This window comes from Triplophysa dalaica, chromosome 7 (genome assembly GCF_015846415.1).
Source record: "Triplophysa dalaica isolate WHDGS20190420 chromosome 7, ASM1584641v1, whole genome shotgun sequence".
NCBI lineage: Eukaryota > Metazoa > Chordata > Actinopteri > Cypriniformes > Nemacheilidae > Triplophysa > Triplophysa dalaica.
In genome coordinates this window covers 19,817,206-19,830,545 of record NC_079548.1, presented here as the reverse complement: position 1 = coordinate 19,830,545, position 13,340 = coordinate 19,817,206, and the positions used below count along the sequence as shown (strand labels likewise).

The 13,340-nt window shown below is 36.2% G+C and overlaps 2 protein-coding genes across 2 annotated transcripts; both read left to right on the top strand.

Annotated features, from left to right (window-relative positions):
* Positions 1 to 40: 40 nt before the first annotated feature.
* On the top strand, positions 41 to 1,518 carry LOC130425636 (protein PET100 homolog, mitochondrial). Its single transcript, XM_056751950.1, has 4 exons — positions 41 to 278; positions 495 to 581; positions 964 to 996; positions 1,138 to 1,518. The coding sequence occupies exons 1-4, from the start codon at positions 252 to 254 to the stop codon at positions 1,219 to 1,221; spliced, it is 231 nt and encodes a 76-aa protein (XP_056607928.1). The 5' UTR covers positions 41 to 251; the 3' UTR covers positions 1,222 to 1,518.
* Positions 1,519 to 2,722: 1,204 nt separating this feature from the next.
* stxbp2 (syntaxin binding protein 2) lies at positions 2,723 to 12,874 on the top strand. The gene is made up of 19 exons (XM_056753691.1): positions 2,723 to 2,816; positions 3,512 to 3,561; positions 3,649 to 3,730; positions 5,613 to 5,689; positions 6,272 to 6,347; positions 7,013 to 7,116; positions 7,205 to 7,359; positions 7,490 to 7,574; positions 8,646 to 8,776; positions 8,856 to 8,963; positions 9,040 to 9,097; positions 9,905 to 9,970; positions 10,054 to 10,134; positions 11,116 to 11,257; positions 11,337 to 11,443; positions 11,541 to 11,639; positions 11,715 to 11,800; positions 11,900 to 12,060; positions 12,134 to 12,874. Exons 1-19 carry the CDS (start codon positions 2,780 to 2,782, stop codon positions 12,202 to 12,204), a joined length of 1,776 nt encoding a protein of 591 aa, XP_056609669.1. The 5' UTR covers positions 2,723 to 2,779; the 3' UTR covers positions 12,205 to 12,874.
* Positions 12,875 to 13,340: the final 466 nt, after the last annotated feature.

Genomic DNA, 13,340 nt, shown 5'->3' with positions numbered 1-13,340 from the left:
CATGCGGTTTCATAAGCCTGCAGCTGTCTGACGTCAGATGTAAACGGGATTGCGCTGCTACTGCTTTTTTGACCAGAGTTCCTGTAGGTTATGATGTATACGAAATCAACGTGAATATTTATAAGATGTACTTCAAATATTGTACAATAAACCATATGATCTGCAGGAAGTACGTGCTAGCGGACTTTTATTTTGACATCTGTCCGACAGGAAGTGCCTAAATGCGTGTTGACGCGGTGAAGTTGTAGGACATGGGGGTTAAAATAGAGGTTTTTAGGGTGAGTTGGATGTACTTTATAATTTTTCAATCCCTTAAATTTAAATAAATTATATGTAAATAAACGAAACGTCAGTTATGGAGGTAAAAACGTAACAACGGTTAGGATAAGATGCCTGAAAGCGTTCTGTCATGCTAATCATTTAGCAGTGCTGTGTTTCTACACCCATCAAGTTATTGTATTTCACTGACTTAAATGGTATAATTTTGTACACAGATGATGGTCTATCTGTCCTTTCCAGTGACGATGTTTTGGATTTCAAATCAAGCCGAGTATTTTGAGGAATACATCGTGAAAAGAAAGGTTGTTGTCTTATTTAAAATCAGCCCTGCTGGATGCCAGATTATTTGCTTTATGGGGGCAATTAAACTCTTTTACAAAGTATTCAGTTGTTTTGCTGCCTTTTATTTTTGTAACGCCTCACAATAAGGTTCTTTGTCTCTACAGCATTTATAAATGTTAAAGTTGATTTCAACAATTATTAATACATTCAAAAATATCTAAATCTGTATCCGTTAATGAAACCTACAGTGAACGTACACGAACAAGCAATGAACAGATCTGTTTTAAATCAACAAACAAATGATTTATTAACTAACAACAAATGCAGTTAACAGATTAATTGGTAGTTGAAATAACATCTTATGTCGAAAAGTGTTATTAATGCGTTTTAAACATTTTTCAGAGGGAAATCTTCCCCCCTGATGAAAAAATGAATGTAAGTGTTTAATTTGATACACTTGAAATCAGATTCTGTTGATATTAGTGGTTGAAGCATGTATGTCGTAAATACTTCATTGGTTAGCAGCATTTACACATGTTCTGGACATTAACAGTGTCGTTTGTCTTTCTGAAACAGAGACAAAAACTAGAGGACTTTAAGGAGCGCATGAGGAACAGGAGAGAAGATAAGATGCTGAAGCAGATGGAGTCTGAGGAATGATCACAAGACCAAATAATAATTTATTCTATCATACTGCAACCTTGGAATCGAGACTTATTGCGTATCATTGGTGTGTTTATAAGTGACTAACCATGTATTCAATGGTTTGAGAATATGGTTTTAAGTTATATGACTCAGTGAACAGGTGGGGAAATGTATATATTTGTAAATATGAGTTTTCACTCTACACTGTCGTGCACATAGTCTGACATGTTTGTAGCTTTCTGAATGACTGTAAGAACACCGCTTTTGGTTGAATACTTTTATGTATAAATTCTATAAAAGTGAAATTCCATATTCATGTTGAATTGTTTGATTTTTGTCATGCAAGCTCAAACACCTCTGAGACAACACTGGTGCACTATGGATACAGTTCTTCTGTCCCTTTACTTCAATGTGGTAGTTCACCCAAAATAAATTATCTCATCGTTATTCCAAACCTGTATAAATGTCTTTGGTTACTTAATATTCTTCCCTTGTGTCTAGCAGAACAAAGATGTCTCATCTCCCTTTTACTACCACACTTTGGAAAATAAATATTATGGGAGTCAATGGGCGTTGAGATCTGTTTGTTTTTAGCAGAACAAAGCAATGTATAAAAGTCTGGAACTATCTGAGAGTGAGTAAATGATGACATTCATTTCATTTTGGGCTGAACCAGCCTTTTTAGATGGATAATGTCACCCTCCTCGTGAAGCCATGTTGACTTAAACCTGACATAGATTGCAGGTGTTGGTTAATTTGTACAACACTGCCTCCTGGAGGAATACACTGAAATAAAACACCTTTCCTAAATGAACGATAGGAGGAAAAATATGAAGTATTATTGCGGCTCTGTAAAGCCAAACAAATATTCAAAACATTACATCGTACCTTACAGTAAGAGGAAAGCTCAATTCACATATTTTAGATAATGTGACAATGTGAATGGCACCAAGTTTAAGAAACAAAACACTTTTGTATAGACTTTTTTCAATAATGCTTAAATCAAACTAAAATACGCATTTATAAAGAAAGTGATCTCAGTACTGGAAGTTAATTAAAAGCAAATCGAACAAGGATACAATTAGCCAATATGTTCCAGACAATTTTAAACGGATATATAAGCACCAGTCCTCGTAAACATGGCACCCTAGAGGAGTTTGTGCCAAATGTTTTTGTTTTATAAAGCAAAACAAGTCAAAAGCGTTCATTGTAATAAGTTAACTTTAATTGTTTCCGGATTGTAACACTGAAACACAACTTTTTTAAGCATATTAGTGTTTACTTTACCATTAAAATTATTAATAAAACTATATATAAATATTCTTAAAAAAGATAGATTTACTTGAGAAGCACAATGATGTCTTGTTTCTATTTAAATCAAAAACATCAATTAATACTCCAACAGTCTTGTGGAAAAGCCCCGACTACACCGGAATGAAGAATTTTATGTTGTCGCGGACTTTTACTTTGAAATATCGTCTTTCGCCCCGCTTGTCCATCAGGGTGTGGGGGAGATGCGATCTTTTCTGACTTCACTGGTCTGCTGGTAGTCTGTCAACAGGGAAGTGTCAAGATGGCCCCGAGTGGACTAAAAGCAATCGTTAACGACAGTAAGTGACATGCAATCTCAAACTGTGGATGTTAATACGTTTACTCTGTAGAAATTAAATAATACACGATGTTATATTGTGCTGTTATATGTTGGGTGTATGTGCATATTTAATTGTGGACAGTGAATGCTCGATACGTCATTTTGGACCACACTTCCGTATGAAGCTGTTTACGTAATTTAACTCAAACTTTAACTTGTATTTAGCACATGTTTACCTCTCACGTTTTCTGTGTAGAATGCTCATCTTATTTAATGTTAATATAGACCTGGAAAGCTGCACGTATTGATTACGTTAAAACGTCAGTGTGTGTGATCGCATGATCATCCTCGCGATGGATATAAAACACAGGAAATGTTTAACTTTTAAGAACTGCTCTTCTTTTTTTCCCTGTTGTTTGCACAATTTTATGTCTTTTTCCACCAGATAATTTTGTGTGTTTATTTCCCAGTGTTTTTTTAAGCCAAACCTGAAAATACTTAAATACTTTACAGATGTTTACTTTATCACAGTTACAGGTAGCATAATCATCATGATGCATACATGTGTTTGTAATCTTCCTCTGTTAAATCACATTTATAAAAATGAATATGGGTCTCACAAAGCTTCACTAGCTTTCATATAAGTTACTGTAGTTTTAAAATATCTTTTCTCTGGAACTAATGATATAGTTTTTCTGTTTTTTTTGTGTGTAGAAATTCTCAATGATGTGATCAAGAGCATTAAGAAAGATGGAGAATGGAAGGTAATAGCAATGCAGTAAAATAGCATCATGTAGTTTATTTTCCATCTTTGACAATGGCTCAGATCTCTTTTAATTTTTCTTCTTCAGGTGCTTATTGTTGATTACCTCAGTATGCGGATTCTGTCCTCATGCTGTAAAATGTCCGACATCATGGCTGAAGGGGTAACAAGTGAGTTATATTTTTTAAACATTATTACATCGGTCACATTAAGCATTTACAATTGAGTGCTGTGTGAAGTGTATTTCAGTTTGATGTGTAGCAGCGGAAAAGTTTGATATGTCACCAGCTTTAAGCCATTAGAACAAGACCAATATCAGAATAAAGCGTGTGTATACGTGTGTGTGGACATGTTTTTATATCCCGGTAGGGACCTAAACCTGAATGCACACTAACACATGGGGACTCGTGTCACCGTGGGTGTCAAAAAAGCGTATAAATTGTAAAGAACAATATTTAAAAAAAATGCTAAAATCTTTCTATGATCTTTAGGGTTGGGGATAAAATATATAGTTTGTACAGTATAAAAAACATTATGCCTATGGACTGTCCCCACAGACACATGTGTGGCATAAACAAGACATGTCTGTATGTGCGCATGCATGCGTGTTGTCAGGGTGTAACTCCATGTTTCCACTAATGTGGTCAATTGATATTGTTTTTTTATAGCTGATATTGATATTGTAAGCAATGTTTACAACTGCCAGTTATGAGGCTTATCTTACACAAATGTAATCACAATAAATAAGAGCATACAGAAAATATGTGAAAATAATGAATTATTACATAACTGCTAATGTTCTTAATGATAGTATTATTTGCTTTAAAATGCTAATTGTAAATGAAATGTATATAAACTAGGGCTGTGAAGCGATTACATTTTTAAATCTGATTAAGTACATGATGTTGCAATGAATTAATCTTATTAATCGCAACTTAATAATACATCACATTTGGGGCCAAAATATCATTTAAAGCCATAATAACACAACACAGAAAGTAGCTTCAGATCTTCAGAAGCTAAAACGGCCACATTTTTGTTTATTTCTGAAGCGGAATTTTTTAACTACAGACCTAAACAGTTTGGTTAACTGTCACAAATCTATTTGTGTCATTGTTATTATTTAACTTTTTTATTTTAATACTGTTAAGAATTCTTCGAAGAATTAAAAACTGCCAGTTGGTGATGGAAAATGCCAATAATTCAGTAGATTCACTGAATTCGTTATGGAATGCAATAAATAACTCTTTATGAATGAAACACTGATTAATTGATTCACCCAATTGATTCGCTCAAGAAACTATTCATTTAGCAACAAAACTATGCTCTTTGTTCCTCAGAGATGCGCAACACTTCTCCTTAGGCTTTATTTTTTATATATATTTTCGTTGAAAAATTAGGAAAACCGACGATGTTGTCAAAATATATCTTAAAATTAATTTCTTATTTAATTGACTGTTGTATAAAATCACCATGACATGTCCACTCGTAGATATCGGGACAAAAATCTATATCAATATGAGACGAAAGCTCATTCAGGGTAATTTTTGCACAGATATCTTTCATTTTAGGTTCTTTCTTCCATACACTATTCTGTATGTTATATATCTCGCTGTAAGTCGTAGCAGTATCATATTTGTCACCAGTCAACTGTATGAAATGTAAGAAGCCCTACTCATGTCTGGGGCGGGTGCGTACATTTTTTTTCCGCTTTAATTTTTGTCAACATGTTAAATGCACAGCCCTAATATAAACATATATAATATATTCTATCTTTCTTTTAAAATCACCTCATATAAATTCTGGACCTTTCTGGTTTTGTTCGGTAACATTGAAACATTGCATTTTCTTTAAAGCTGCTTTAAATAATGTGTTTTGGAAAACATTATACAAATAAATGAGATTTGAATTGACTAATACATTTACAAATATATTGTATAATCTATAATGTAATGTCACTAGTATTTGTTGTGAGACGTGTCTGCTGCTAGAGCTGTTGGGAAAACTGTGCATAAATTAAGAAAACTACATTTGTGTTGTTTTTCTTAACAGTTGTGGAGGACATTAGCAAACGCAGAGAGCCCATCCCTACTCTGGAGGCCATTTACCTCATCTCCCCAGTGCCAACGGTCAGAACACCCTATTTTATTATATCATACACTGCCCATCCAAAAAACAATAATATGTAATATTTCTTTGTACCGCTTTTAGCTTTGACTACAGCACGCACTCGCCTTGGCATCGTTTCAATAATCTTTTGCAATGTCACAACATTTATTCCCGTCCATTGTTGCATTTTGGTTTGGACTCTGTGGTGGCCAATCCATGTGTGAAAATGATGTCTCATACATCCTGAACCCCTCTATCACACTTTGAGCCGAATGAATCATGGCATTGCCGTCTTGGAATAAGCACGTGCCATTAGGGAAGAATGGAGCCATTGATGGAATAACCTGGTCATTCAGTATATTCAGATAGTCAGCTGACCTCTTTGAGCACATAACATGGCTGAACCTAGACCTCCTATCCAATGGGAGGCTCTTACCTATTTGCTTAGTTAAATCCAGGTGTTGACTTTTTTTTGGACGGGCAGTGTGTTGTATTATATTATATTGTATTGTATTATTTTATATTATATTATAGCCCTTAAAATACTATATGGTACGTATAAAGTAATGGTCTTAAAATAAATCACCTTTTCTTTTTTACAGTCAGTTCGTTCGCTGATCAATGACTTTAAAGATTCAGCCTTCACTTACAAAGCAGCTCATATCTTCTTTACTGACAGTAAGACATCTTATTTGCTATTTGGGGTTTCATACTTTACACATGGTTGCATAATAGTTAAACAATTGTGATGCACCTATTTATTCTTTATTGTAATTATTTTCCACATTTTAAAACCAAATCATTAAAACTGAAATAGCATGAATGGGAGTATGGGAATTATGCATTGACATTACAAGAAACACAAATTCATTTAAGTTACTTTTAAAGTCCCAGTGAATTGAAAAATGACGATGCCCCTTTTTTTCATGAATTACTGCAGCGTTTATTGTAAATGGTTTATTAATTGGGGTCATTCTCTTTTTAAAATTTGCCTTCAACCTTCAGTTAAAAAATGCACTTCGCTCATTTAATGACTATCCCGGCTAATTGACGTATGTTAGACGGCTTGGGCGAAGCATACGTTAACTCCTCCCCTTCAATGGCAGTTCCATTTAAAAATGTAACTGTTTTTATACATCCAATCAAATCGCAGAGAAAAACGAAAGCGACGCCCACTATTTTTTGTCATTCGAGAGTCCATTTCGATTTGGAAATGCATCAAAATCCGGAAGTAAAAATGCTCGCAACTTTCTGTTCACGGGGACTTTAAACTGGTGTTGTCCATGTTCTGGGGCATAGCCTGTGATGTGTTACTGACACATCTGTGTTCACTCCGCCATCAGCTTGTTCTGATGGGCTTTTCAATGAGATCGGGAGGTCGAGGCTCGCCAAGGTCATCAAAACCTTGAAGGAAATAAATGTGTCTTTCATACCGTACGAATCGCAGGTGTGTAGAGGTGTCCTCTCCGTTTCTGTAAAAATACAAACCTCTGCCTGCATGTGACGATTCATCTCTTGGGTTGTTTTTGTTGCAGGTGTTTTCTCTGGACAACCCAATTTCCTTCCACATGCTCTACAGCCCAAATCAGGCTAATTTAGATGAGAAAACCAGGATGATGGAGGCCATGGCCGAGCAGATCGCCACTCTCTGTGACACTCTAAAGGAATACCCAGCCATCCGATACAGGCAGTAAGGACCACACCATACACCATCAGCCGTTATTTCCTCTTTGATTCTAGTGAATTCAGCTTTCTGCTGTTATGTGATTAGTTTGAAGTGTACAGGGAGTGTAAGTGTAAACCATATGTGTTTTTCTAAGGGGCCCCAAGGAGAATTTCAGCCTTGCAGAGATGGTGATGGACCGTCTGAACGCACATAAGGCAGATAATCCCAGCATGGGGGAGGTGAGATGGGGAATATTTATAATGCAGAAATAATCAATTGTAAGCGTGTCTGGTCTTGAAAACACAGGCGAAATTTCACACATGCTGTATTCTTCACACCTTCTTCAATTTCTTCTCTTTAAAGTGACACTCACGACTGCTGTGCCATTTCTCACACTGTCTTCTGGACTGTTCTTTCTCTTCCTATTTTCTCATCTATCAGCTGATATTTTCCTGAGCTTCAGGTGGGTGCTGTAAAGCAAATTTTGACCCCCCCCTCCATGAAATATGAGCTGAATAATTTTTTTTGGAAGAGCTGAAAATCTTTATTAATAATTAACATAAAAATGGAACAATTTGCCTCAAGATTCTGCTTGTGTTTCATGGTTGGCAATTGTTTTTCTCTTTGTGCTTTGCTGCTTCTGTTTTCTTTTGTCTTCACACAATTGTAGTTCTTATTTTAATTTTAGCAACTTAAAACGGCTTAGCCTCTCAGTCTATATTGTAACATTTCGGGCAATTCGGTAAACAATTGATACAAAACAAACCAAAGTTACATACCAGAATATTGTCAAATGTGTCAGAAAAGTTTATTTTGTGGATTTTAAGGAATTCTTTATTCAGCGTTTAGTTGGACTGTTTCAACGATTAATTACATCCAGAATAAAAGTTTGTGGTAAAATCATATATGTCTGTGTACTGTGCTTATTCATTTTGTATTTATAAATGGATACACGTACACATGCTTGTACATATTTAGGAAATATTTGCATGTGTATTTTTAGATAAATTGAGTAATATACTTATATAATCATTTTTTAATATGGACATTTATACATTATATTTTTCTTAAATATATACATTTACGTGTTTCAAAATACAAAATGAATACACACAGTACACAGACAAATATTACGTAAACACAAACTTTTATTCTAGATGCGATTAATCGATAAACAGCGTTAGCCTGCTTAATGGCAAGTTTGAGTTAAAATTTGCTTTAACAGGTTAAAATGTGACTTACTGGCCCGGAGGAATTGAAGGAATATTTGTTTTCTTACTGTGATTGTAATGTTTCTGTGTGTTTGACAGGGCACTGATAAAGCTCGCTCCCAGCTGCTTATCGTGGACCGTGGATACGACCCCATCACTCCCATCCTGCACGAGCTGACCTTTCAGGCCATGGTCTACGATCTGCTAGACGTCCAGCAGGACATTTACAAGTGTGTGATTTTCTGCTGTAACCCTTAAGATTTCAATGTGACCCGTGAGCAGTCAATCTTAACATGTGTTTGCTGACAGATATCAGACTACAGGGATCGGAGAGGCCAGAGAGAAGGAGGTGCTGCTGGACGAGGACGATGAGCTGTGGGTTCAGCTGCGGCACATGCACATCGCAGACGTCACCAAGTAGGAGCAGCCGTGTTGTTATTTGTCTGTAATCCACTGCTGTGGTTCGGTTCTGATGGCTCATGTTGTGTTGCAGGAAGGTGACGGAGCTGCTGCACACCTTCTGCGAGAGCAAGAGGATGAACACGGACAAGGTAGAGATGCACTTTATCTGTCAATGCACTGTGATGTCATGCTGTGCTTGATGGAATAAATCATACAAATTATTGTGTGAATTAGGAAATAAAAGGACATCAAATATTGATTTTAGCTTATTTTTATTACGTGAGAAGAAACTTGGGATGTAATGATTCAGTCAGCTTGCGATGCGATGCTCGAGACTGATCTCACGATACGATTTTATTTTTCAAAATTAGTTGAGACATATTAGAAATGAAGTGCCATTTCAGTATTTGTCAAATGCTGCACATTTCTTTGTAAAATAAAAATATCTGTTTAAAAATATGTCAAATGACAAAACCAAATTGCAATTTTAAACAAATTCCAAATCAAATTGAAAAATGATACAAACTTTTCTTTATTATAATCAAAGACTTTGTCTGTGCTTTTCCTAACTTGGATTTATTTGTTAATTTATTTTAAAGAAATATTATTATATCCCTGTTTGTAGTAAACACATCGACCCCTGCTGTTTAAAACATATATTAATAATTCATAGACGATCAGAATTAAGTATTTGATAGAGCCAGGCATAATGCATGTTTATAAATATGGTCCCTACAATTTTCTGTACAACTGTGTTGTATTCTGGCGTATTTTATTTCCCCTTTTCTCCATTGTGTATTTTGTTTAATTGTATACATTTTATTACATTTATTATTATTTTTCATACATTTTATATTACATGTACACAAAATTGTATTACATTTAAGCTGTACATCACTATAAAGTCATTCTATTTTTTTCAAAAAAAAAATAGACGTGTCAATCATATTTTTCAGGCCAACATCAAAGATCTCTCACAAATGCTGAAGAAGATGCCGCAGTACCAGAAAGAGCTGAGCCTGGTACGAGTTCTCAGAAACAAAAATCTCTTTAACCGTCTTTAAAGGTCACTTTGGTAACAGTGAGTTTTATGTGTTTTTGGCAGTACTCTACTCATCTGAACCTGGCTGATGCTTGCATGAAAAAATTCAAGAATCAGTTAGACAAGCTGTGTGAGGTGGAGCAGGTCAGTAGACATTAAGTGCTAATACATGCTATTGTATGTACAGTACCTACAATACATTGTGTGAGGCTGTGTTAAATACATTCTGTTACACATCCTGAAAGTATTATGCAAGAGCTCAGGGGCTGAACGATGATCTATGTCAGTAAAAAACCATACAGGAAGTCATTGCATAATCTGTGAAAGTACCAACTACATGGCTGGGCAGCGTATAGGGAACATCCTGTTTTATGTGTAGCAGATGGGCAGATGGTTTTAACCGTCCGTTCAAACATGCTTTTAATGAATCACACTGTTTATGAGGTGTATTATTTAGTGCCATGTACATATCACAAGACAACGTGCTGATAGATAATCTCATGTACCTCTTATTTGATGGATTTGCATGTTTATGAGTCAAATATGATACCGCATGTTTATGAATTAAAACCTTTGTAGTCATTTAAGGGAATTGTTATGTAAATACTGTATATTATTCAACACCTGTGTTGTACTGAAGGCTATCGACGGCTGGCGGTATTACACTTTTTTTGAATACCCTGTCCAAAAAAATGTCCCGTTATAAAAACATCCTGTTTAAAATGTTTGTTGAAGTAAATCACAGTTCACGCTCTTATTTGTCAACTTCCCATCAGTATTTTGTGTCTATGCAGCTAAATATCGCAGTTGTCCTTCTGAAACCTTGTATCTCCCTATTTTTTTGTTTATTAGTCACCCTTCGTGTATGTCAAAGTATTAAAAAGTACTTGTAAACTTTAAAAAGTACTTCGCAAACTACAGTGTTTTATCTATTTCCTGGTGAATTTACACATCCGAGGTTTCAGAAGGACAGCGGCGATATTCAGTGCCACAACACTTAATACTGACACATAATTTCTCTTTTAAAATATCCTTTGTAAAGCTGATTTGAAGATTTGAGGTGCTTGCGAGTAATCTTCGCTCTTAAGCTCAAGTATTCAGAGATTGATGTGTGTTTCAATGTAGGATTTGGCCATGGGATCTGATGCTGAGGGGCAGCCGCTCAAGGACGCTATGAAGAGTATCGTCCCCGTTTTGCTCAACACAGAGATCCAGCCCTATGACAAAATCCGCATCATCCTGCTTTACATTTTCCATAAGAAGAAGGGTATCAAAACTGGATTTCATGTTAAACTGACGTATTCATCTCGTAAACAGAAGCGTGATTTCTCGGTCTCTTCACACAGGCATAGGTGAAGAGAATCTAAACAAACTCATTCAGCATGCAAACGTGCAGCAGGACAGAGACATCATCACCAGCCTGCAGCATCTGGGCTGTCCCATCATTACTGGCGTAAGATGATTTCCCGATACCACAAGAATTAGCACATTTCTGCTGATTTGATCTTGGTCCTCTGAAGTATTTCGTCTATTCTCTGCCGTGTCTTTAGGGTGCTAACGCCGGTAAGAGTTTGCCCGATAAGAAAGAACGTACAGAGCCCACGTATCAGCTCTCCCGGTGGATGCCCATCCTTAAAGATGTGATGGAGGTCAGAAAGCACTGAATAGGTTTGTTGTCATACAGGAATGATTGTGTTCTCATTTACATCCTCTCTGCTGTGCAGAATGTGATTGATGACAAGTGTGACAGGAAGCAGTGGCCGTTCCTGTCTGACCCCGCCCCCATCACCACCACACAGACTGCTGTCAGGTACCGGCACCACACATTGTATATAAGAGGGATCAGTGATTGAATACGACTGTCAAATGTCAATACAAACGTTCAAATCGTTCTTGAATCGTATCACAGCAGTGCACGGTTTGGACACTGGCACAAGAACAGATCTGCCACCGAGTACCGCAGCGGCCCGCGACTCATCATCTTTGTGATCGGTGGAGTGACGCATTCTGAGATGCGCTCTGCTTATGAAGTGACCCGAGCCACTGAAGGCAAATGGGAGGTTGTGATCGGTGAGAGGAGATGTCCAATAGAGATCATCCTGTCAATGCTTGTTTTGTGTACTAATATTTTCTTCTACTGCAGGCTCGTCCCACATTTTAACTCCAACTAATTTCCTGAACGATCTGAAGAAGCTGGAGCAAGCATCATCTTAGCAGTCACATGGCTGAAGAGATTCATGGAAGTGAGCTCATGTGAACGCAGATGCATAGAAGTTTGTATTGTATGAAATATCCAGTAAAATAAGACACATTATCCAGATAATTCTCAGGAATCTGCTGATCTTATTTTCTGTCTTTTAAAGTAAAGTAAAGTAAAGTAGTTATTTGATCTGGATTAGCTAAACTGGTCATATATGTGTATATATAAATGCTGTTATTACACTGATATTTAATATAAATGAAAAAATATGTGAAAGTGCTTTAATTTTGCAATTATGTGGATAAAATCTTGCCTGTATAAATATTAGTTCTGATTACGTGAAGACTTCTAGACCTCAAGACACACTGTGTATTGACTGCTATTGTTTATTATGAAGGTTTTATCCCACACCCGCCTTTAACTGTAAAACATCCACGTGCCTTTATAACTATGATAGATGTACGTGCAACGTGCAGAAAAGCAGAGATTTCTGTTTGTAGTTTTGTTTTATGCAGAGTTATCTGTCTTTGTGTTAGTGATGGCAGCCTTTGTGTATGTCCTGCTATAAACTTGTGCACTTTCTTCTTTTACTGTTACGTTCTCACAGATTGGGAGACTGCGGTTCATTGGGCCTTTCTGTCTATTTGTTAACTATTCTAAATAAACTTTACAGAAATGTGCAAAGATGATGTATATTTAGTGTCATTATGGTATAGGCATGTGAACAGAGAGTCGGTCAAGTCAAGTTTGCGGTTGTGGATACAAGCTTTTACTATGGACGTGTGTGTGTTTGAGCAATATTGTTTTATTACATAGCTCTCTTAAAAACTATATTCTGTATCTCAAAAATTTAACAACTGCTAAACTATTACTGAAGGATGTCCCAGACAACAGAGCTGTGCTGATATAATGTCTCTTATATAGTCGTCTGTTCTGTTCTCACATACTAAAATAACTTGCACTAATAAACAAATACTTTTATAATAGGTAGCCATACGTTTGATGGGATATACTGATCCACAGTTAGCCAAAAAAAGAATAATTTAATGCTAATGACTCGTGTCTTTTTGTGTTATTCTGATCCTGAACAGGCTTTATCGCCCTGTATTGGCTTTTACCTTGTATGGTGCTCTTATTTTTACTCACATTT

Bases quoted from the DNA above. Each gene is read 5' to 3' on its own strand.
- stxbp2 (XM_056753691.1), top strand. From the start codon at position 2,780: ATGGCCCCGAGTGGACTAAAAGCAATCGTTAACGACA. The intron at 9,098-9,904 runs GTAGAGATGCAC...CATATTTTTCAG, and splicing joins AGAGGATGAACACGGACAAG to GCCAACATCAAAGATCTCTC. The intron at 9,971-10,053 runs GTACGAGTTCTC...TGTTTTTGGCAG, and splicing joins ACCAGAAAGAGCTGAGCCTG to TACTCTACTCATCTGAACCT.
- LOC130425636 (XM_056751950.1), top strand. From the start codon at position 252: ATGGGGGTTAAAATAGAGGTTTTTAGG. The intron at 279-494 runs GTGAGTTGGATG...TTTTGTACACAG, and splicing joins TTAAAATAGAGGTTTTTAGG to ATGATGGTCTATCTGTCCTT. The intron at 997-1,137 runs GTAAGTGTTTAA...TTTCTGAAACAG, and splicing joins CCCCTGATGAAAAAATGAAT to AGACAAAAACTAGAGGACTT.